Genomic DNA, 23,673 nt, shown 5'->3' on the forward strand with positions numbered 1-23,673 from the left:
GCTTGGAGATTGACCCCAGCAATGAGCCGTGCAAGCTGCACCCGGTAGTGAAGGGCTGCAGGTGAGCACGCTCCCCCAGCAAACCCGGGTGCCTGGTGCCAGCTGCGGGCTCCACTGGGGCATGAAGACTCCATCTGCCAGCCCCTTTCCAGTGCAGCCCTGCCTCGGAGATGGAGCGTAGCTGTGACATGTCCAGACGCACACAGATATGCTCTCCAGGGCCCCAGGAGGAGAGATGCCCTTTGTTGCGTGGAGGTCAAGCAGGTGGTGGGGCATCCATAACTCCATGGCTTCCCCTCAATCTTGGAGGCTCTAGCTCCATCACTGGACCTGACAGAGTAACCCAGCTGTTACTCCATAACCTCTGAGTGTGCGTGTACGGCAGTGGCCCTTATACAGACCGTCACATCTCGGTGAAGCTGGACAGACATCCAATAATCCTCCCAACCCTCCTATAAAGAGGGTGAGTGTTATTCTCCTTGTGCTGCAAGTGGGGAAACTGAGGCACGGAGTGGCATAGTGACTTGCCCACGCTCACTCAGCGAGTCAGTAGCAGAGCTGGCAAAAGAACCCAGGAGTTCGGCACTGGTGCAGGGGATTGTCATGTGTGCCTGTAGGGATTAAAGAGTTCTGTTGACTTTATGCACCTTTGAAAATCTCTCCCTGCAATGAACCCCATTCTATCCAACCTCCCTTTGGCACACCCCTCCCCACATTTCAGTCATTAAATGGAAGCAATTCAGCCTCCTCCAAGTTGTCAGCTTTGGACTGAATGCTCTAAAGGGAAGGAGGAGTGAGCTGGAGCCGTTGGGGGCTTAGATGAACATTGACGGAACCTGGAGTGGTTATTTCTTTTTGCATTCATGGAGCTTAAAAACCGATCAAACGGATTCTTTTCTCTTCGGCTGGTGCTTGTCATCGGGAAAGCAGCTCTCAAAATGTCTTTTCAGGGAGCCAGAATTATTCTCTCTCATGTCGCTTCCCGCATCAGGCTGTTTGGCTTACAAGCCTGAAGAGGATTCGTCTGTCATTGCTGCCAATTCGTCCCCTGTAAACTCCATGTGCCTCTTGGCACCTCCTGCACCATCACCCAGAGCAGTGCAGAGAGAGGGTTTCACACATGATACAGGAGGCTTCAGCATCCCCTGAAGAGTGCCGTTGGCTCCCCTGGCTCACATCCTTTGGGCAGTAAGGCCAGCTTCCTGGTGTCAAAGGTGGCCCTGTGGGACAAGGACTGGTCAAGAGCATAGGAGATCAGGGATCAGTTCCTGCCTCTGTCCCAGGCTTTGTCTGTCACTTTAGGCAAGTCACGTGATCTCCCCATGCCTCAGTTCCTCCTGTGTAAGATGGAGACAATAGTACTCCCTTGGTCTGCTTAAATTATAAGCTCTTCAGCAGTGGGCTATCCTTTACTATGCATGCATACAGCACCTTGCGCAGTGGGGCCCTGATCTCAGCATGGGGCCTCCAGCTGCTGCTGTAACACTAGAGAGAGGCAGACAGCCATGGTGTGAGTAAGACGAGGCCATTTTTTCTCAGCCCGGTGAGATTTCCTAGCCCAGACAGGTGGGAGGGGCAGTTATGGGAGGCAGGGTTCCACATACTCTGCCTGCTGCGTTTTCCTCAGCAGGATCATTCAGGTGGCATATTGGCTGGCAACTGGTATAAGCGCTCCTAACTCCTAGAAGGAGGCAGCGCCCTGGAGAATTGTATCCCCCGATGCCAGGCCTGGAGTTAGCCCTCTGTGGCCATACATTTCGTTTCAGTTTTAAAATCTAGAAAAAATAAGGATTCTCCTATCGTCCGTGTGTGTGTATCTATGGCCCCTGGTCACGAGGTGACCCTGGCTCATGACTCAGCCACTGGGGGCACAGGCTCATTGGCTGCAGAAGGAGCCGGGGAGAGGAGAAGGGAGAGATAGAGCAGGCTACTGCGATAAATACCCCTTTGATCCTGTCCTCAGCACTCTCTTCCCAGAGGACGTACTGTCAGTGAGGTTTGCGTATAGGTTTGGTAAACTGAGAGGCAGTGCTACAGGGGGAGGAAAGGAAGGGAAAGAACAGAGAAGTAGTAAAGATTGAGAGAGGGGCATAGAAATGAGAACAGAGAGATAAAAGGGGAAGAGAGGGGCAAAAGCAGCTGTTTGCTATCTCTTTCTCTTTCTCCTTGCCACAGACTCTGCTTCCCCGTCAGCTCAGGGCTGCCTATGAGCCTGTTCCCCTGGGAGAGTCACAGGCCAAAGGCTGGGTTTGGAGCTCGCTAGCTAACTCTGCTGTTCCCCAGCAGCCGGCCCTGGGAGTTGCGTGTGCACGGCAGGAGGGATGGGGATGTTGAGTGATGGGGACAGGGCCACATTGCAAGCGGAGCAGCAGCGCTGGAAAGAAATTCACTCTGACGTGTCCCCCCGTGCTGCTGATTAACATAGAACTGATTCCCTGCTCCCACGTCAGAGCCCAGCCGGACAGACTGAGAAATCTCTTCCCAGGCCTTTCGTTAACCTGCGAGTCGCATTTGCCTGCTTCTATTCCTGAAGGAGAGGCAGCAAATTACTGGTGGTGACACTGCAGAGCTGCCTGGAATGGCAAATCACCCTTGCCCCTTCCCTCGCTTTTGTGCGGCGGAGAGCAGCTGCTGATTCCCTCACTTGCTCGTTACAGTAATCAGCACAGGCTTCCCATTCCTGCCTTTGACCCTGCAGGGGGGTCCTTCAACTCAGCGGGCCCCTTGCCTGGAGACCAGGAGGTGCTTAGCCTCAGCCCCACCAGGTTCAAGAAGCCAAACCTTTCCTTTCATAGCAAGGCTGTCCTCCATCGGGCTAGCACTGCTTACTGGCTCTTACCCTCCCAGAACCGTCGGTGGGACCCTCACCCTAACAGAACACCGACCGTATGTCACCTCCCAGGCAGTGCATGAGCACTGAGCCCTCTGAGACATATTTATCCCTGTTCTACCAGAGAGAGCTGGCCACATGGAGGCCAGGTCTCGGGGAATCTGTCTGACCATTTCTGGGACACTTTGCAAATCTGAATTACGTTCTCCATCTGTATCCCCCTGTAATTGCCACCCTTTTCTTCCTATCCAACTAGATTAAATTGGAGTGGAAGTACCGTCAGCTCTAGGGCAGCCCGTTCCTTGTATTAGGGATAGAAAAGCCTCCCTCCCTGTAATGCTGCATGCAGCGACTCTAGAGCATGAGTACCAGGCTCAGAGCAGACTGTTCAAAACCAGCATACAAACCCCAAACTGGCTGGGAATATTTAGATTTCACCAACCAAGTATCAAGTGTCAATTCCCCAGGCACTGTAACAGCCTTTACAGAGAGTCACAGACAGTCCCCTGGGGTACTCTGATCTATCTTGCCACCCAGGTGAGCCTACATTTGTGATAGCTGGTCCCTTACACCAGGAGTAATATTCAGGTTACTCCTGGTCCCAAAGGACCATCACTTACCCCCAAGTCAGTTGCACCTTGGATCCCACACCACAGACAACACTTGTAGCCAATCCTATAATAAAATATTTACAGATTTATAAAATAGGAAAAGGGAGTTATATACAAGGTTAAAGCAGGTGAACATACACACACAAATTAATTACAATCTTGAGTTTTAAAAGGTAATAGAAGCTTTTATAATAAGCAAGCTCTTCGTGCCCTTTCGGGCTAACCCAGGCTATGCAGCTGGGGATCTCTTGCTTATTCCTAGAAACCCTTGTCCCCAGAGTCTAAGCAACACAGAGATACAGTATCTTCTTGTTAGGGTTTTTTTAATTCACCTCCTGCCTTATGCTCTGAGCTGCAAACTCAGCTGATGGGAGAATCCACTTGCATGACTCCTCTTTATGGGGAGGGGAGGGTAGAACAACCAGTGCCTTGTGTCCTCTTTAACGTTGCACACTAGTCCATCTGGTGTCGATGGACTTTCCCTGTCGGGCAGGATGTAATGCTTTCTGTTGGAGATCAGCACTTCACACTAGTTAATGTCTCTGTCCTCTCTGGCGAGTTACACAGTCACAGAGGCTCACCATACAAGCACTCAAATATTACCTTACAGTATAGGATACAGAAGGTGTAAGTTGGAGACTAACGCATGCAGCAGCTCACAAGCATTCAATACAGTCTAAACTCTAATCATATTCTTATAACTCTAATACCCCTGTTAACAAGACTAACACACAAAGGGGCCAGACCGATCCCAGTCACATGTTTGTTAGTATTCCATTGAGACAAGGGACCTTGGCATGCACTGGCCCCTGGTTTGCCAGCCTCTCACTCACCAGCTGTGCTGGCAGAAGTGTTTATTTTTTCATTGAGATCTTTGCTCCTGTATTGCAAACCCAGTCTCATTGGGTCTCAGCCCCACAGATAGGTTTGGAATTAGGCCACATTGAATTAGCCCAGCCCTGGTTTTAACAGATGTGGGAAACTGAGGCACAGAACTAATAACATCCTGCCAGAGAGTCTGCCTTAGGGCTGCGACTTTGGGAGCCAGGGCACAAGCCTCTCTTTGAGCTGCTATAGCAGAACCCCCGGATAGTACTTCAGGATGCTAGGCTCGAAAGACTGGGAATGGAGGGGGGCGGGAAGAGTGACTAAGCAGGCACACCTGATCAGGGATCAGCTGATTCCCCTATAAAGAGCAGCAGGACGCAGCAGAAAGGGGATTCTCAGAAAGCCCTAGCAGGAGTATGGAGACTGCTGGGAGTGATAAGCCCCAGCAGCGAAAGCTGGGTCTTGGGGAGCAAGGTACAGGCAGGCAGGCAAGGCCTGAGAGTGAGCTGATAAGAGGCTAAATAGATTTGAGAACTTTATTTTGGATGCTGCTAATTGAATAAACCAGAATTTGAGAAGGCCTGTGAATGAGCTAATGGGGGTGTGAGTGATTGAAGAAGCCCATTACAGGAGCTCACTGAGCCAGGGGGCTCAGGGCTGGCCTGAGGCCATGAGGGGATGAGTGAGAGTGGCCCCCTGACACCAATACCCAGCCCTTTTATACAGATTCTTCCTAATGCCCCATCCATCTCTTTGCCCATATTCATGGCGGATTCTGTGTTACACTAGGGCTGACCATTGCACCAATCAGCAACCTCCCTCCAGCAGTGATCCAGAGAGATGCTTAAGTAGAAGGTGGGAACCCTGCATTATGGGCCTGGTTGGTTGTGCAGCGCTCCACATTGTGGGGCTGGAGGAGATGGACAGGACTGTCCTGCCAAGCTCTGCAGGAATCAGCTGACACCATGGAGTAGTTCCCTATCTGTTCCATGGGAATAATAGCATTTCTCTGCTGTCTCCTGGGCTTCTGAGGGGTGCCAGAGTGACTGGTCCCTTTTAAGAGGGAAGGGAATCCAGTGCACCAGAGTCTTGTTACCAGCCTGATGTCTACTTCCGTCTCCCTGAGGCCCAGCTGGGCAGCAGGAACTCAGTCACAGGTGCACTGGAGCTGGCTTCCTCTTAGCCGGGCTGGTCACACATGAGGATAAATGTATTCAAGTTGTAGGCATTTGGATCTTCCTGTAACAGAGGCCACGTAAGTGCCATATGGAGGCTGGCTTCAGTGGGCGCAGGATTAGGCCAGTGCTGAGCGCTTGGGAAAATGCCAGCTTTAGGGTGCAGATTTCCCACTCCCAGGGCCGGGGTCCCATTTGCACCCACAGGCATCAAGGTTGTAGCTAGGTTCTTCTGGGCCCACATAAGGGCTCAGAGTCCAAATGGCTGCCAGGCTTGAGAAAGTGGGTTTCCTGCCGGGACTGACTCATGATTACATAGGATGAGCCAGGAAATGGCAAGTTGAGGAGATGGAGGGTCCTCAGCAGTCATAAACCAGTGCAGCAGCTCCACTGAAATCAACAGAGTGTGGCTGGTTTACCCCAGTGCGGGGCCTGGCCCAAGGTGTCTGTTGGAAGCAGACTGGGATTCCCCCCCAAGGTACCAGCCCTTTGGGAGTTGGCTGCATGACTGCCTTTGCATCCCTACAGCAATGCTAACAGTGCAGAGCACCCACAGGTCCCAATGCCTCTGCTGCTCAGTGCCTTGCAGGGCGGGGCTCTGATGCACCCATTGGCACTGAACCAACAGCAGGCCTATATATCTGCCACTTAAATCCCAGGGCATAAGTGAGACTTAAGTGGCACATAGCCCATTTGCTGGCTCTCTGTAAAGGGATGAATTTCACCCTTCCTGACTAATGCATTCTCTTTATTAATGGTATTCATGGTCATCCCTTGGCTTATAGATATTGTTATTTATATCCATTTCCTATACTAACGCAACCAAGGCAGCACTTCATTCCTCTTTTTTACTAAGGATTACTTACAGTTAATGCATTTTTTGTAGGGGGGGAGATTACTTAGTAAATGTAATTGGTTAATAAAAGTAATTGCTTTACTTTGCAGTGGTAATTAAGAGTGACTGGGATGTATATTTCTTTCCTCGGCGTATGGATTTTTGGGGGTTTTGTTTGTTTCATGGCTTGTCCGAAACTTGGCGCCTGACTCGGTGCTGTTCCAGTTTCACATCAGTGGGTGAGATCCTTCGCTGGTGTATGTCGGCAAAGCTCCACGGAGGTCAGCATTGTTGTGCTGATTGTCACCAGCTGAAGATCTGTCCAGTGGGGTTACACTGGCATGAAAAGGGAATCATGCAGTAGCGAATCAGTATCCTTGTGTCTGTTGGTTGCACTGAATGGAAGGCGAGGGGGACGTAAGTGGGTCGAAGGCCTGCTAGAGATGAGTCTGTGACATAAAATGATAACCTTACCACACCCACCCTCAAACCTAACCACCACCACCTCCAAATCTGCACCTATTTCCAGAGCCACACTGGAAACTGATCTGTTCTAAGGCTCTGAAATATTTTGCTGATTCTCCACTCCCACCCACCCCCCACTTCTGGTGTCTGTCTGGAACTGGGAGTGCCCCAAATAAAGATGGTCTAGAAAGATTTGCTGCCCCAACAGGTTTGTCTATGACAGCTCAGCAACCAGGTGGTCCGATCCAGCAATAACATAAACGAGGGGTAAGTTCATGCAAAGGGTTTGATTCTGATATCACAATGGTTTTACCCAGGCATAGCTCCATTGACTCCTGATTTATGCCAGTCTGATCCAAAGCAGTCTTCCAGCTAACTCTCTTCGGCTTCGGGAACTCTAGGTGAGATGGGAATCTGCACTCCAAGCAGGTCAGGGAACAGGTGGTAGTGACAGAGGAGGGTAACTCATGCCCATTTGCTGTGTTTGCAGATGGAGAGGGATAGACATGCGGAGGTGGTGGAAGGGAATTGGTGAAACAAGGACCTGCTCCCCCTCCCACTCACACCAGGGGCTCTGTTGACGTCAGTGGAGTTACCTAGGCATTCGTGAGTGCAGCAGCCTTGCCTGAGCACCGCGAGACCCTGGGAACCAACCCCAATGCTCTTCCCCTGTAGGCTGAACGGCTCACTGCCCGAGAACGTAGAAGTCCAGAACAACACCCTGTTCTTCAAAGGGCCCGTCTCCTACAGCCTGGCGGGGACGTACATCTGTGAGGCTACCAATACCATCGGCACGCGGTCAGGGCTCGTGGAAGTCAATGTAACAGGTAGGAAAAACTCAGCCTATCCGCAAAGGGGCAGATTGGGGAGACCTAACCTAGTGGTGAACAACCAGCCGCATGCTCTTCTGTCGTTTTTTCTAGAGCTAGACTCTCTCTCTCGGGGTATAACCGATAAAGCAAAGAGGATTTCCGCTTTGCCCTGCGCTCATGGGATTTGTTTTCTGAGTGATTTGGGCTTGGATTTCATTTCATGTTTTCTTGGTCTCTCTTCCTTTTATACACTATGGCTTGTTTGATCTCACCTCCCTTTGTTTTCCTTTCCGCTTCTGATTCAAAGGAAGAGTTGAAGCTGGGATGTGTGGTGAGAAGTGTTGAAGGAGAGGCTTTCTGAGGGGGTGGGAAAGAGGAGTGCCTCCCAACAAGGCAGTGGTCCGACATCTGCGGGCGACTATTTGTTTCCCGTGCTAGTCAGTTTGAAGCAACTCATCAATTTTTTCCAGTTGTGCTGCACCATACAGCCGTTAACCGTACGATCGCACACGAGGCTGAGGAGACAAGCTGTAGGGAGAGGGGCCACTTTCTCTAGGCTCCAGGAGGGAGTGACATCAGAGGGCCAGGAGTTAAGGTGGTGATGTCATACAGTGTTTTATGAGAAATCAGGGTAGCTACTGAGAGAGGAAGTGGCATCTGGAGATGTTGGGTTAACATCAAGAGACGAGATGACATCAGGAGGCGTCATGATGTCAAAGGGAGGAAATGACGTCATGTGGCAGTAGATTAACGAGGGAGGAGAAATGACATCAGAAGTTGTTGGTCTGACATCAGAGAGAAGTAACCTCTGGCAGTGACAGGCGAATGGCAGAGAAAGGAAATGTTATTGTACAGCACTGAGCTAAGGTTTCGGGCGGTAGCAGAGCATCTGATTGCTCTCGGGTCTTGGTGGAGATAGCAAGGAGTGACTGGCTGACAAGCAGCCCTGAGGGCCTGGGGTATGTTGCACTGCTGACGGTGTGTGGTTGTGCTTGTGACGTGTGTTCCTCTGGTGGACGATCTCCATCTCAGATCAACTCAGTCCATGGTGGTTATAAAAAGACAAATGACCCAGTGTTGTTCCCAGCATCTGCGAGGAGACCATGTGCCACCCAGTGCCCTGGAGACAAACTTGCTTAGCTACCAGGATTAGAATAATGGTATGAACATTTAGATAGGCAGAGTCCAGCCTAATCTCTCTCAGCTGGCTAAATACAATGGCTGGATGCCTCTTGCCCTGGGTTTAACCTTTTCCACAATGCAGGGGCACTCTGAGGTTTTCCCCACCCAATGGCCAGGCTGCAACGCTGCTGGGATAGAGAGAACTGTGAGAGTATTCCAAACCCGTTCCACAACCAAAATATGATCTAATATGCCCAGGCTCTAAGCCCGGGGTTTAGCAGGGCATTGGTTCTGTCACCACGTGCCATAGCTGCCCAGCTGTTTGGTCTCTCTGCTTGCCTGGTTTCCATCTCCACTAGGGAATTTCCAGGCAGTGTAAAACTCTATCCAAGGGTCTACTGCCAATTGGCCCTGCAGAATGAGACAGAGGTCTGATCTGCAGAGGGCTGCTTCTCAGGCTGTCCTATGACGGGACATCGGAGACTTGTTTTCCAGTTCCTGTGGCAGGCATGACTCCCTGGTGGGGATGGGTGGGGAGACAAGTTCCTGGGGCCAAGGCGGCTGCTGTCAGGCAGGTTAGGGAATCATCGTGCAGTCTTCTTTCTCTGACCAAAGTCCCAAGCACTGCCATATTGTTCCCTCTAAGGCACACGGCTAATGAGATGCCCTGCAGGCTGCGGGAGCTTCCAGGGCATAGGATGTTCGGAGCACAAGTGAAGAGCAGGGATGGGGCCTCCTGCACTCGCTGGGCTAGACAAGGGGCTGCGTGGAGTCAGGACACCGGGGTCCCATTCCCAGAGCTGCCACAGATTCATTGTGGGACCGTGGGCACTTACGGGCAGATTGCCAGCAGTGGCCACCATCCAAGGGCATGGCTGGGAGCCCCAAGGGTGCAGGGTTCTGGTTCCTGCCCTGCTAGCCCCTAGCGAGGTGGCTCAAATCATTCTCAAAAGCGGGCCACTCTTTCCGGATGCCTCATTCTTCAGGGAGGTGCCTGACTTGAGACAGGTTCGAAGAGGTGCTGAGCACCTCTGGCATCCATTGATGCCGATTGCAGCTTGTGGGTGCTCAGCAGCTCTGAGAATTGGACCTAGGGTGCCTCAAACTGAAATCAGTGATAATGTTGCTCTGGGCGCCCCCCCGTGCCTCAGTTTCCCCCGGCTAGCATGTGGGGACAGTCATGTTAATTTTCCCTTGTGAAGCATGTGGAGGGCTGTGGATGAAACACTGATGCTACGTATCATTCACTAATTGCTGTTGTGGTGAACCTGTGGTGCAAACCATTTACTTTGCCTCATTATCTATTGAGCCGGGACTGGTTTCTGTTTCCCTTTGTGGAATGCTTTACTGGTGAAAGGAGCTGGCATCATGGCAGCCCGAGTAACTGGGGAGCTCTGCCTACAGGCGAGATACAGCCTGGGCAGCCGGGGGGCAAGTAGCCCTGACTCAGCGTTGACCCGGGATTGTGTCTAGGGACCAGAGAGATGAGCATCTCCGAGATCCCTTCAGCCACATTTGTGAGTACCAACAAGAGGGCTGATCAGTGCCAGCCACTATGCTCCTTTGGCAACGTGGGCAACTGCCCTCTAGCAACCGGGCTGAGACCACCTGCAGCTTATTTGTAGGCCCAAAGCCATCAAATGGTAATGAGCAGTAATCTGGACTAGACCAGGAGGTGGAAACCTCCATGTTCCCAGCACAGGAGAGTAGATTCACAACACGCACAAGGGAAGAGTTTGGGGGAGACAGGGTTTCTTCATAGCATATTTCATTCTAATCTCAGATCTCTCTGTCTCTCAACCTTTACTGTGTCACAGTCAAAATATGCCCCAAGATGTCCGGTGCTGCGAGGCCTGTAATAGTGAGGCCCTGTTTCTGCTCCCATGTCTCTCAGCTGGCCATGCGCAATTGCACAGCCATGTACAATGACACAAGCACTTCTGCCTATCAAAGGGGCTTACGCTGCCGCCCATCATCACCGTAGCTGGGTACCTTCCCTAGCAATAGTGAAGTCTCCAGTGGATTTCCTGGCGTCTCCAGCACACTAGGGTGTGGGGCTCATTGGACAGATGGTGGCAGGGTTGTTAGTATGGTTCTTCTAGTGGAAAGGCCTCGTACTAGGGGAAACCACGAACCCATGGGAGTTAGGTGTCCACTCTTATTGACTTCCAGGGGGAGCTGGGTGCCTAAGTGCTCTTTGTACCTGGGTGGATGGTCCCTTAGCCCATGGAGTGAGCCATCCGGAGGGAATGGAGAACAGAGCATGGGAGGGAGGGGAGAGAAGGGGCATGTGTCGAGCAGAGGGAAGCAGAAATGGGCATAGCAGGAAAAGCTTTTGGGAATTGCTGTTTACCAGGCAGCTGGGGCCCAGGGGACGATTAGCACTGAGGGCAGGGGAAAAGCATCGTTAAAATCAGGTTTTCAAGGGTGTTGGGATAGGGCATCAGCGATAGTGCTGGGGAATGAGGGCTGGTACTGCCTTGGATGCCAGATGCATAAATCTGGAGTCACACCCACACCCTGTTTTCAGTGGAGTGACTCCAGATTTACACCCACACGGCGGAGATATGAATCTGGACCCTGAGGTGCCACCGTGTAGAACAGTATCCATGGTGAGGTGACCAGCTGCAGCAGGGATAAGGGGGTAAGAGCATGCACTGAAGGGGGCCACGTTCGAGCCAATTAGCAGCTGACTCGTTAGACCAGGGATACATAAAGTAATACCCTTTTAATAATTCATGGGATCTGAATATGTTTATCCAGCTCTCCCCAAGGGCTGATTAGGTCAGCACTGGAGAGGGCTCAGCTGGCCTCGCTCGGCTATTACAGGTACATTTGTTTGGGGCTTGCAGGCAATTTAGGGATTGTCAGCGGACCACGAAGCCTTTTTCAAGAGCCGTGCACAATAAATGGCGCTCAGTCGAGTGAGCCGCTAGCCTTGGGTAGAATAGAAAGGAGCCCAATGTGGAGCCAGCCCAGCCCTGCTCCCCCCTCACTCACACATGCGCCTGTCCCCCTCTTCTGCCATCACGGCAGCCTGCTATTAGCTCACTCCAGACCTGAATGAGGAGGGGAATCACCTGGCTAGTTTAGTCTCCCTCCTGAGCGAACCGGGGATTTGTTCTGGGAAAAGGCTGAAAGCTGCTATTAGAGTTATAGCACATTAAAAAGATTGATAAGTGGAAGTTTAATATTTTATCCCTGCAATCTGTTCACGTAATAGCTTCTCCTGCCTTGCAGGACATTTGTCGGTTGAGGCAAATCCATGTAGTGAGGCATGTAACTATTTATTACAGCTGGTTGTGGGAAATAATAAGGGACTCTTATTATAGACTCACTGTGTCTGCACATGTGTCCCTGCGTGTCTAAGTGGGCTCTAGGGCAGGCAGGCTTCCCTGCAGGGGAGCACGCTCCATCATGCATGCACACGCTCACGTGCACCAGGGCTCAAAGGCACATTTGTGTACAGTCAGGCACATGCTGATTCGGGCACAATTGCACATCCGTGAGCAGTTGTGCACACGCATCTCTGTATGATTGTACCTTCAGACACAGCCAGGCACAATTGAGCATCCATGTCCAGTCACACATGTGCCCGCTCATTTGGCCCCCCTGTGCATACACACACATACGCACGCTCAGACACGCCCATACACTGTCACCAGCATGTGTACCCAAATGCACCAACCTGCGTGCACAGACATCCCTGCATGCAGAAGCACACAAACATGCTTATGAGCATGTAGTCGTCCCTGCATGCCCATCTTCAGACACATGCAGCCTGTGCACATGGATCCCCAGCTTAGTGCATGCACACGTTATAATGTGCAAGGGCAGGCGTGTATATTCACAACTCCCTGCACGCGCCCACCTGCACACTCATGCAGAGGGTGTACACACTCCCCTTGGAAATGGCAGGGAGGGACCTGAGGAGATGTGGTGGAGAAGGAGACCAAAAATCTTCTCTGAACCCCCGCTTACTGGCAGCTGCATTTCGCAGATGCTGCAAGGAGAAGCGGTCGTCATTCAGGCTCGGCTTGTTGTTTGGTCCAGAAGGTCTCAGCTGGGCTCCACCTCTTCATGCAGGATGTGTTGCTCTGCACATAGTCTGGCAGCGTGTGGGTATCTGTCGCAGTTGTCTCTGCACCCCACGGGGCTGGAGCAACGCAGCTACAGGAGAGGAGTGGGTCTTTGTGGGGGAGAAGCAGGGAGGCTGGAGACCGTGTATATTGGCTTCACTCAGCGCAGGCACAGGGTGAGAGACCTCATTAAAACAAACCCTGCTCAGGCCCGTGAGCTCCGGGCACACTTAATCAGAGCTAGTGGAGATTAGCAGAGCGCTGAGAGAGCCTGGCAGCCCTCTCCCCATCTCTCTTTCTCCCGCACGGCAGGACCAGCACGGGGGCACTCCCCATGCCACTCTCCCCAGAGAATCCCTCCTTCGCCCAGCCCCAGCCCCAGCCCCGACTGCTGTGACTCCCAAAGGAGGAGCTTGTGAAGCGGTGCATGGCTCTAAGGAAACATGGTTCATCCCAGAGGCCAGGCCGTGTACTCAGCATGTGCAATGACCCGCTGAGGCTAAAGAGGATGAGGAGCGGGGTGGCAATGCTGAGATGGGATAGGGATGAGAAAAGATGAGGACCCGGAGGGAAAGAGGGGAAAGGCAAGAGGAAGGGCCAAGCTCCAGAGAGGTCATCAGCCACGGCCAGGGCAGATTTAAAATTTGTCCCCAGTCCCTGACTGTGCTGGGTCAGTCCAACTGTGCCACCGCAGGAGGACCTGGCAAGGTAACCCTGCTCTCTGCAGGAAGAAAGAGGCATGGGAAGGGGGGACAGGCTCCCCTAGCAGCTGCTGAGCTGTCACGTATCTCCCTCGGGGTCTGTATGTGAAGGCACCTCCCTGGAGGTCAAAGCCTGTTGTCCAGCGGAAAGGAGCCAGGAGACCATGGGGACATCACTGTTGCTCTTGACTTTCTGGGGAAGGCACTCAGATACCACAGTGAGGGACAGCAGGATAAAATGGGCAGGTGGATGGATAAAGGAAACTGTCCCCTGCTTCACCACCCCCTCCCTGTGTGACCCTCAGTAAATCGATAAATTGAACATCTTTCAAAACTGCCACTTACTTGGGGCCTCTTGTTTTTATTTGTTTTGGGGGGTGTCTGCCTGAGATGCTTCAGGCCTAACTTCCCTGGGTGTGGAGCACCCGCCAATCCCCCTGATCGCAAAGGAGGTTGGCGTGCTCAGCATCTCTGAAAACCCAACCCACGGGTGTCTCAAATCAGAGGCCTCCAAAACCAACGGCCCCTCTGGAGGACGTCGAGCTCGTCCTTCTCCATGGAGTGGGAGGAACTGGTAACCTCGGTGAGGGACTCTGTGAGCGCCAGAGGAGGGGATGTGCTCCAGAAGGGTGGAGCTCGGGTGCCCGGTGTTAACTCCACACCCCTGCCTACTGGGGGCTCAGTCCGTCTCCCAGTGGCTGCCGCAGCACAGTGGGTCTTTTCCTCGTCTCTCCTGTCACTGGTTGAATTTCACCCTGCCCTGCCCTGCCCTGCCCTGCTGTTCATGCCCAGCGGATTCATGCCCCTGATGCGTTGGCACTCCTGTGCATCCCTGAGACGTCCCCCTATCAATTTGTAAGTGGCCGATGGCATTTGATAAATGTGCCATTCTGCCATTGGCTTCTGGCCTCTGCTCCGCGGTGAGAGGGGCCATGGCTCAGCAAGACGGGCAGGAGGGGTGCAAACGGAGACGAGAAGGGTCCCTGGTTTGCTGTGCTGCCTGGAGAGTTGTTTACTCACCCACCGTGTTCTCATCCCAGCAAGGTCACTGCAAACAGCCTGTGGGACTTGGCTAAGCATTGCACCGACTGAGCACAGGCCTTGTTTGCAGCCGAGAGCGTAGGAGAGAGGCCTTTCCAGCAAGCGTTTAACTGCAGCTGAGGAGCTTGGGGGCTGTGCACCCAGAGCCTTGTAGTCTGCATGGTGCATCGCTCACGTCTGTGCAAACCACTTGGGCTCTGAACCCAGGGCAGTGGGCTAAAGGGGGCTCAGAACAGGTGCAACTGGGGGACTTGGTGGTGTAACCTGGCTGCTGGATTCTCTGCCAGAGACCTGCTGCAGGGTAGTCTTTGATTGACAAGCAGTAGGTGACCTGGCAGAGAGATTAGAACCTAAGAGACGTTTGGCATCTGTCCTAAAAACCGTCACATTCTGAAATGCCAGCAGCAGCTGCTGAACTCCTGGATTAGCTTCCAGTGGTTTCCCTTCCCACCCCTACACTCCCCTCCAGCACAAAGAGCAGGGAACGATGGAAAGGGGCGGCCAGATCCTCCGCTGGGGTAATGCAGCATTGAAGACTTTGGGTCCTCACTGACTTACACCAGATGAGGATCTGCCTTGTATTTTCTAGTCAGCTACCACGACTGGCTTCATCTCCCTTCCCAGCTCTGTGCTGCTCTGCTGGGATCCTATTGTCAGCAGCCACAGGATATGTGGGTGGATGTTTCACTGCGAATGGGCAGGGGCAGGCCAAGTGTTCTGGAGAGAATGAGTTGCTAAAATCAAAGCCCTTTACAGAGGGTCTGGACTAGAATGCACTGGTCCACCCGGCCCCGATGGAGGTATCCAAATTGAGGTCTAAGCTCAGAAGTTCCCAGTGCACACAGTGAAATCTCCGGGGATTCTGGCCAAAGATGACATATCATCTGAGTGGGGTTTGGTTTGGTTTGGTTTTTTTGCCACTCAGGGAGAGAAATCTCATGGGAACAGCTCACCAAATCTGGGCTTTATCCAACCCTGAACCCGACTTGAGTTCAAATCCCAAACCTCAGCTGAAACCCAATCCAGATCCCAGGCCAAATGGGATATCTCCTTGGGACGTGCCTGGAGCAAATAAGAACCAAACTCAACCATAGAAAAACTGACCCAAACTCTAACCAGAAGATTTTTGTTATAAAAAACCATCCCACCCGCCCCTGACACACACGCTTTCAATACAGCCAGCCAACACTTTTGGAAATTAGGACTAAATTTTTTCATGAAAATAGGTCAGTTTTTTCCACTTGGTCTAACTTTTTTTTTCTTTTTAAAGCATGATTGTCTCTGTGTTCACAGAGTCCCACTGAAAGCTGCCACCCCCCAGAAGGCAGCCAGCTCTTGCAGTATTCCCAACCTTCAGCAGGAGCTAAGGGTAGCAGGAATCTCATGAGTTTCATTGACCCTGCCAGTTTCCCAGCCTGGTTTTGCAGACCCCAGTGATTTGTTAGGCTCAGCAGCTGAACTTCATCCAAACAGAATGACCAGGACATTGAAGACCTGCCAGTTGCTAGGAAAACATTAGCTGAGCTCCAACCCCTTGCCTGGCATCTTGTGTCATTATTTACTCCTCCTGTGCAAAGCTAATGCACAGTGGGCGTGAAGTGCTCCACTAACTCATTTCACTCCTGTTTTGCACAGATCTATATGGCAATGCAACATGCCACGCAGTGGGAAGCAGGGGTGGCTAGATTTATCTCCATCAGTTTCCTCAGGGATCCCTTGGGGTCTGCTTCTCCTTTGTCATGCTAGCTGGTGTTTTTTTCCTTAAAGGCCCCAGAACCTGGAGTCAGATGATTGCTTGAGAATCTTGGTTTTTATTGTAAAAACGGAGCAAGTTCCTAGTCTGTGTGGTTGCAGAGAAAAGCTTGGAAAGGTGAATCCTAAAGACTGAAAGACCAGAAGGAGCTAAAAACAGAGCCCGGAAAGTTGTGTTTTGTTTTTAATCTCATGATTGGCTTGAAAAAGATCCTGATTTGCAGGCGCCTCACTCCTAATATAGGAAAGCCTGAGATTGTTAAGGCCTCGGTGGGGTTATTCCTGATCTCCGCCAGGGTGGCAGCCCTCAGAGCCATTCATTCCCATGCACTTTCCAGCTGTGAGTCAGCAACAGGTGAAACCCGCCATGAGATGTCTGGCTTCCCCCACCCTGGATCTGGGGAAACATGCTCCAGGCTGGCTACCCAGCCAAGCCTTTCCAAGAGGGGAAGAAAGTGCCCCAGAAGCCAGAGCTCCCTGCAGATGGGGCGGGATAGTCATTTTCTTTGGAGGGATCAAAGGGAAACTGTGGGCTTGACTTCATTCCAAGGTGAAACCCAGAGCGACCCCTCATCTCTCTCTCTCTGCTCCCAGCTGTTGCCCCAAGAGGCCTGGCTCTTGGCACTGGGACAGGAAGCCGTGGCTGAATGCAACAGCTGGCAGAGAACAGGAGGGGGAGAGAGGGGAGATAGTGTTGCTCCTTTTAATTCCTGTGCATACAGCGCTCTCTGTTTTACTGGGGCTGGAGGGGGAGTAAGAATGTGTTACACTGTAGTAAAAGCTCAGCTTATCCCTCCCCCCATCTCCCATTTCTCTGCTGCTCCCCTTTCCACGGTAGCTTTAATTCTCTCCAGACTCTTCCTAATGGATTTTTCACATGGGGCCCATCATGCTCCACTCTGGGCAGTGGGATTGTCGGTTTCCAGTACCCTCACGGGCACCGAGGTGGGGGGGAAGAGACAGGCCGCAGGATTCCACAGGCACCCAGGGCTGTCATTTGGTCCGTTTCATCCTGCCCGTGGAATTCAGCATTGTTCAGCAGCTAGTATTCAGAGCCAGATCCTCAGCTGGTGTGAATCAGCGTCGCTTCATTACCCACAACACCTCCATCAACGGCAATGGATCCACGCCAAGTTTCGCCAGCAGAGGATCTGGCCCATCCTAAGTCATTAGTTCACTTCAGAGTTGAGCAGTTGGGGCAGTGGAGGGAGAGGAGACGCTGAGGCTGGTGCTTAACTATCAGCCTTGCTCTCCCAGCTGCTGCCAGGCATGCCCTAGAAACGCCCAGGTTACAGCCACTGTGTGATCCCAGCTCCCAGGCAATTAGAGGCCACGCTGACAGCAGCCAGGTGCAGCGGCCCAGGTGGCGTGAGGGGGCAGGGGATTGTTTGCAGTGAGGGCTTGGCGATAAAGCAGGGCGTGGCTGGGCTGCGTGGCTCTTGTAGAGGAGAGGAAGAGAAAAGCCGGCTGACCAGGAAAGAGCCCTGCTCTGGGTAGGGATGGAAGCTGAGATGGGCTGGCTGACGCCTTATCCCCGCTGCTGTTGGAAGAGGCTTGGTGCTGGGAGTTCAAATGGAGCAGGTCTAAAGAAGCCCTGGGGCCAAGCTGCCCTGCCCAGCCCCCTCTCTTCAGTCCTGAGCCATATGGCCAGGCAGGAACTGGTAGGAGGAAAGCAGGCAGTCAGGAGCAAGGTCTAAGGTCACAGCAGGGCCTAGGAGTCGGCACTCGACAGTTTGTTCCTGGCTCTGCTCTGTGCCTCGGTTTCCCAGTCTGTCTGTCAGTGGGGATAATCCCCTTTTCCTGCCTTTTGGAAAGTGCTCCAAGCCCCTGACAGGGAATGGCTGATCCAAGGGATCTCTGTGCGGTAGATCCGCCCGCAAGGCACAGCTCTGAGTTGGAAATAAAGACCAGGCTTTTCATCTCACCCCGCCATGTCTGTCCTTCATCTGCTGGGGATGGGCCAGGGCCCTGCCAGCATTACTCTCCCCTTTGTCTCACCCTGCCAGGCATGTGGGGGGGCACCCAGAGAGTGGCAGTGATGGGGAGTGTGGGGTACCACCTGCTTCAGCGCCAGCATGCTGGGTCGGCAGTGAGTTTGCAGGTCTCTGCTGAGCGAAGGCACAGCTGTCCCTGGGAACCCCCAGTCGCCCTGCTTGGCAAGAGTAGGGGTGCTGGGTCACTCCTGTGTGGATTCACTTCTCTCTTGTGCCGTAAGCAGTGGTGGGAGGGGATGGAGGAAGGGGTGCAAATAGCCACTGCAGCGATTGCAGGGAACAAGTCACTAGCCCAGCTCCCCTCCAATCCTCTGGAGGACAGAAGTGGTCTCTCCCGCCACCCCGTGGCAGTGCTGGGAACAGCCTCATTCTTGGCTTCCCAGGGAGCCCTGGCCCCCTCTCTGCTGTGTCACTGGGTTTCCATCTCTTGATCCTGCTGCCATTCCGCAATCCCCCTTCTGTCCTCTCTCTCTGTCTGTCCCCTTCCCTTCTCCATATCCTCCCCGTCTCTCTCGCTATCCCTGGCAGATGAGTGGCAGGGGAAATTTCAGTGCTTTACCTGCTGATTCACAGTCACACTTAGTTTTACATCAGAACTGGCTTCGGGGAGGGGACAGGGCTTATGTTTGAGTGAAATCATTTCCTCCACGTTCAAGGTGCGAAATCTGACACTCTGACAAGTTAGTTTTCGCTTCCAAAGCGTTGGGAGGCGGGGGTGGGGAGGTTGATGAAACGTCTCAGAAACGTGACATCTGGGGACGAGAGGAGAGGAACCGAACATCAGGAGATCTTGCAGGGTGGGGGGGTGAAGGAGAATATCCCATTTCCTGCCTTTGAATCACAGGGCTAACAAGACTGTTGGTGAGGAGACAGGTGCCAAACTCCCCTTTGCTGCTCGACACAGAACCACGGCCTCTCTACCCCCTGGAGCCAAGAAGAGAGAGGAATCTGTAGAACCCCAGAGATTGCTCCACCTCCTCACGCGGTACCAGTCTCTAGCTGACTTCAGTGGGCAGCTCCAGGGAGAGAATTGAGCTCCCATTTTCCACCAGCTGCAGCCCCCAGGTTCTGACGTTGGCTGGCAACCAGTCTGGTCAACTAGCATCAGCTAGAGCTACTGGAGGGCTGCTCTCTCTTATACTCAGCTGCCAGAGCCCCCTAATTAGCCACTCCCGCCTCTGAGAACAGTCTGAGGTCAGCAGCATTCCAGCCGCATCCATGTGCCAGAATCTGTGAGGGGAGAAGAGGGTGGTTTAGAGCATAACACCAGCTTTGTACCCCCTAAAGATTCACCAGCGTTGGGGTTACTCCCAGGGACTGGCCCCACCGGCTGAATGGGGCCGTGGCAGAGGCTAGAACATGCGTGCGTGTGAGAGAGGGAGGCTGAGACATCAGCCGCTAGCATTATCCAATTTCCATTAGGGATAGATGTCTCATTTTTAGCAGTTGAGACGAGAGGTTTTTAGTTTCGTCTGGCAGGCTTTTCTGGATAGACACACACATGCAAAGACTTCTAAACTGGCCGCCTTTTAATGTAGCATGTCTGTTTTTCCTCTGCCTTGCGCTGGAAGGAGCAAATCGCCCCCAGCTGTGTGCACCTGTCCCATTCCGACTGGCATTTCTCGCGGCAAAACCCTCTGCTACGATCAGTTTCATTGCCCTCCGCTAACAGCACTCCTAATGCAAAAGAGTCGGTACTGTCCATCTGGGACAATGCAAAGGAGGAGCAATTTCTGAGAAAAGGACGGAGATTTTAAATGTCTCGTTCAACAGCACAAACATAACCTCTATCTCAGAGGACGGGGAGAGTTTAAAATGCGGGACTAGGCACCCCTCTGTACATGGGAATAGCTGCACTGGTGCTCCATCCAGCCCAATATTCTCTCACCGGGTGCTTCAGAGGAAAATTGCTACACTTCTAGGATAACCTGCTCCCAAGGAAAGTTTCCTTCTGAGTTTGAGGTTGGGTTAAGACCTGAAGCATCAGAATTCCTGTCTCTTCCCAATCTCTAGTCTGTTTGATGTTTCCTACAGTCACTTATAAATGCCTGATCCTCCTTTGCAATCCTGCTAAGCTCTTGGCCTCTTGTGGCCATGAGTTCCACAAGCTCATCATGATTGGTGTTGGGGGTGGGGCAATGTTTTTGCTTTGCAACCATTCAGTGGTGGAACTTGTCCATCTTTCGGCTGGTTCTCTGCCCATAGTCCTGGCTTCTATTTGAGAGGGAAGTTTGGTGTTTGATTGGCAGCTTCATGCAGCAGGAGATGGGAAGGCAGCTGCAGAGCTATTCAGCAGTGAGGAGCAGCCCCAAATCTCTATGCTGGGGAGGCAAGGCAAGGCCCCCCTGAGGGGAGAGGGGCTGCTCCAATGTGTGGCCTGGTCATCTCATAGTGGGAGATGCTTAGCACCGGAGGGGTCAGACCAGCTGGTTAGGAGAGAGCATGGAAGCCAGCAGGCCTGAGAGCAAGGGCAATGCAGCTGAGTGTGGAGGGGAACGAGGCAATGCTTGGGGGGGAGCAGCAGCCTTGGGAGCATGCACAGGCAATGCTCTGCTGTGGGAACAGTGGTATAATGTCTTGCTTCTTTCCTCAGAAGGTCGGCGAGGCTGGATTTGGCTCTTGGCTTGGCTGGTGTAAATCCAGAACAATGCCACTGAAGTCTGTAAAGTTGTTCTGGATTTTTCCCAGTTCCCCAAGTGTGAGATCTGGCTCCGTGTTGTGAATGTTCTCATGGAAGGAACGTAGCTTGGCGTTTCCAGACGGCTGGCTGGTGTGCGTGTGTCCTTTCCTGATGGAACATTGCTGGATGTGTTCTGAGCCTGGCAATGCCAGGAGAGAAGAGGGGCTGCTCCCCTACGCTCTCTCTCTTTCTCTCCTCTGTCGAAGGCACTACTAGACGATGGTTAAAGCAGGGAGCTAGGAGTAAGGACATCTGGGTTCTATTCGCTGCTTTGCTACCACCCTGCTGTTTGACCTTGGGCAAGTCCAGTCCACTGCTGCATGCCTCAGTTTCCCCATCTCTCAGATGGGACTGGGGATAATGGTACTGACCTGCTGTGAAGCAGCGGGTTTAGAAGTCTTGTTAGTAATTAGCTCGTTTGATTAACGAGTTCCTTGGACTGGAGGCTCTATAGAAGGGCATCAGATGACCCTCCCTCCCTCGTGCTCTAGTGAACCCTGGAGCAAAGAGTAGGCACACTGTACTAAGCCCATAGGAGGAGAGGCCGCCCCAAGGCAGCATCATTGCCAAGGCGCAGCTGGGACCGTTGGGGAAAACTGGCCCAGCCTGGCATTCTCCTTCCCATGTGCATTGAGGGCCCAATCCTGCATCGTGCTAAGTACCTCCAACTCCCATTGGCTCCACAAGAGGTGGAGCGTGACCAGCCCCTTGCAGGATGGGTCTTAGGGGCTACCCTTGGCAAAGTGCCTAGGATTTCCAGGTGACCATTAACCCCATCAGTGCACCACCCATGCCACGGGCATTCCAGAGCCTTTGCTGAGGACACAGGCACGTTCCAGGCAGATGGCTGTTGGCCCAGTGACAGGCTGGGGAAGGAAGGATACAGACCTAGCTTTACTATGGCACTACCCTTCAGGCATCCATGGGACTGGCATTCCATTGACAGGAGGGCTAGCTTTTTGCTAGGGGATTTTATTGAGCCTAGGGGCCTAGCAGCTCGTCCTGCTCTCTCTTGGCCCCAAACCGCTGTCTATGGTAACATAAAACATATAAAATAAATACGGTGAAAAGGAAAATAACTTTCACCTTAATCATAGAATATTAGGTTGGAAGGGACCTCAGGAGGTCATCTAGTCCAACTCCCTGCTCAAAGCAGGACCAATCCCCAGACAGATTTTTTGCCCCAGTTCCCCAAATGGCCCTCTCAAGGATTGAACTCACAACCCTGGGTTTAGCAGGCCAATGCTCAAACCACTGAGTTTTCATTTTCTTTTTCTTGAACTAGGCCAGGACCTCTGTCTGTGAACAGGATTAGCAACTGCAGTGCCACTGTACCAGCCAGAATAAAAAAATAGAGGTTATCTATACTCATGCTTCAGGGTGTAAACCGATCAGCAGCTGGGGTCAGGCAGGAGATGGCTCCATTGGATGGCATTGAATTACAGAGATGCACCATAGGGTTTTCTATCTTCCTCTGAAGCATCAGACAGTGTTGAGCAGTGTCTGAGACAGAGGGCTGGATGGGCTGCATTTGATACGGCAGGAAGGAGGGATATCAGGTTAGATGGCTCATTGGTCTGATCCAATACCAGTAGATGGCCCACTGGTCTGCTCCAGTGCAATGCGAATTTCTATGGCCACACTTTTGCAAAGCAGCCTCCCCAGTTTGTCTGCCTCTGTTTTCAGTCACCTAACTGGACACGCCTCAGGCTTGATTCTTGAGGAGCACTGAGCACCTGGAGTTTGTCACCAGGAGTCACGGGTGCTCAGCTCGTCCTGAAAATCACGCTCGTGGAATCTCCAGGTGGGCAGCCGAAGCACAGAGGCAGCCTGAATTTGGGGCCAGCTTTTGGAAAACTGGGTGTAGACACTGCTGGTGATGGGGGCTGAGGTCTGTCACCTGCTGGGCTCCTGCATGCTGCTGGTGGTGGTGGCTTAACCTGGAAAGCTTGCAATGGTGCGCGGTCCGCCTGTGACTAACACCTAGAACCCGAGCACTAACCCTGTGTCGTGGCCGCCGTACGTAGGCTCCTCCCCTTCCCCGATTTTTCCCTTCCTTGTTCCTTACCCTCATCTTCCAACCAATAACCAATTGAAATGCAAGCCCGGAGCGAGGGTGCAATTGCACATGGATTGACACTGTTCCCCCTTCCATCTGTCTTTTCCTACCCAGAATTCCCCTCCACCCCGTCTCCAAACGATGACCGCAAATCAGTGGCGCAGCCGAACATCCCCACGGCCGTGATTGGGGGCGTGGTGGGCGGAGTCTCGCTGGTCCTGGTGGTGGCCGTGGTTCTCTTTGTGTTGCTCCGCCGCCGGCGTCACACCTTCAAGGGCGACTACAGCACCAAGAAACACGTGTACGGCAATGGGTACAGCAAGGCCGGTGTCCCGCAACACCACCCCCCCATGGCCCAGAACCTGCAGTACCCAGATGACTCGGATGATGAGAAGAAGCCGGGCCCACTTGGGGGCAGCAGCTACGAGGACGAAGAGGAGGACGCCGGAGGCGAGCGCAAGCTGGGCCTTGCCAACAAGTATGAGGACGACTCCAAGCGGCCTTACTTCACGGTGGACGAGGTTGGGGCCCATCCGGAGCCCTACGGCGAAAGGACACTCGGCTTCCAGTACGATCCCGAGCAGCTGGATCTGGCTGAGAACATGGTCTCCCAGAACGACGGATCTTTTATTTCCAAAAAAGAGTGGTACGTGTAGCTCGCCCCCTCCCCAGACCCCCACTCACGCTCC

The 23,673-nt window shown here is 52.8% G+C and overlaps 1 protein-coding gene across 3 annotated transcripts in view; it reads left to right on the forward strand.

Annotated features, from left to right (window-relative positions):
• The window catches only part of NECTIN1 (nectin cell adhesion molecule 1), a 152,718-nt gene that overhangs the window by 68,302 nt on the left and 60,743 nt on the right, over positions 1 to 23,673 (forward strand). For 2 of the 3 annotated variants that reach the window (XR_004373717.2, XM_032780425.2), the window contains exon 5: positions 7,420 to 7,571. Coding sequence is in view for 2 of the 3 variants with exons in the window: in XM_032780425.2 (XP_032636316.1) it covers positions 7,420 to 7,571 (152 nt within the window). In the remaining variant the exon portion in view is untranslated. Of the gene's footprint in view, positions 1 to 7,419; positions 7,572 to 23,098; positions 23,668 to 23,673 lie in introns of those variants that run through there. The other variant, XM_032780417.2, reaches the window with a different exon arrangement.

The sequence above is a fragment of the Chelonoidis abingdonii genome, chromosome 18 (genome assembly GCF_003597395.2).
Source record: "Chelonoidis abingdonii isolate Lonesome George chromosome 18, CheloAbing_2.0, whole genome shotgun sequence".
NCBI lineage: Eukaryota > Metazoa > Chordata > Testudines > Testudinidae > Chelonoidis > Chelonoidis abingdonii.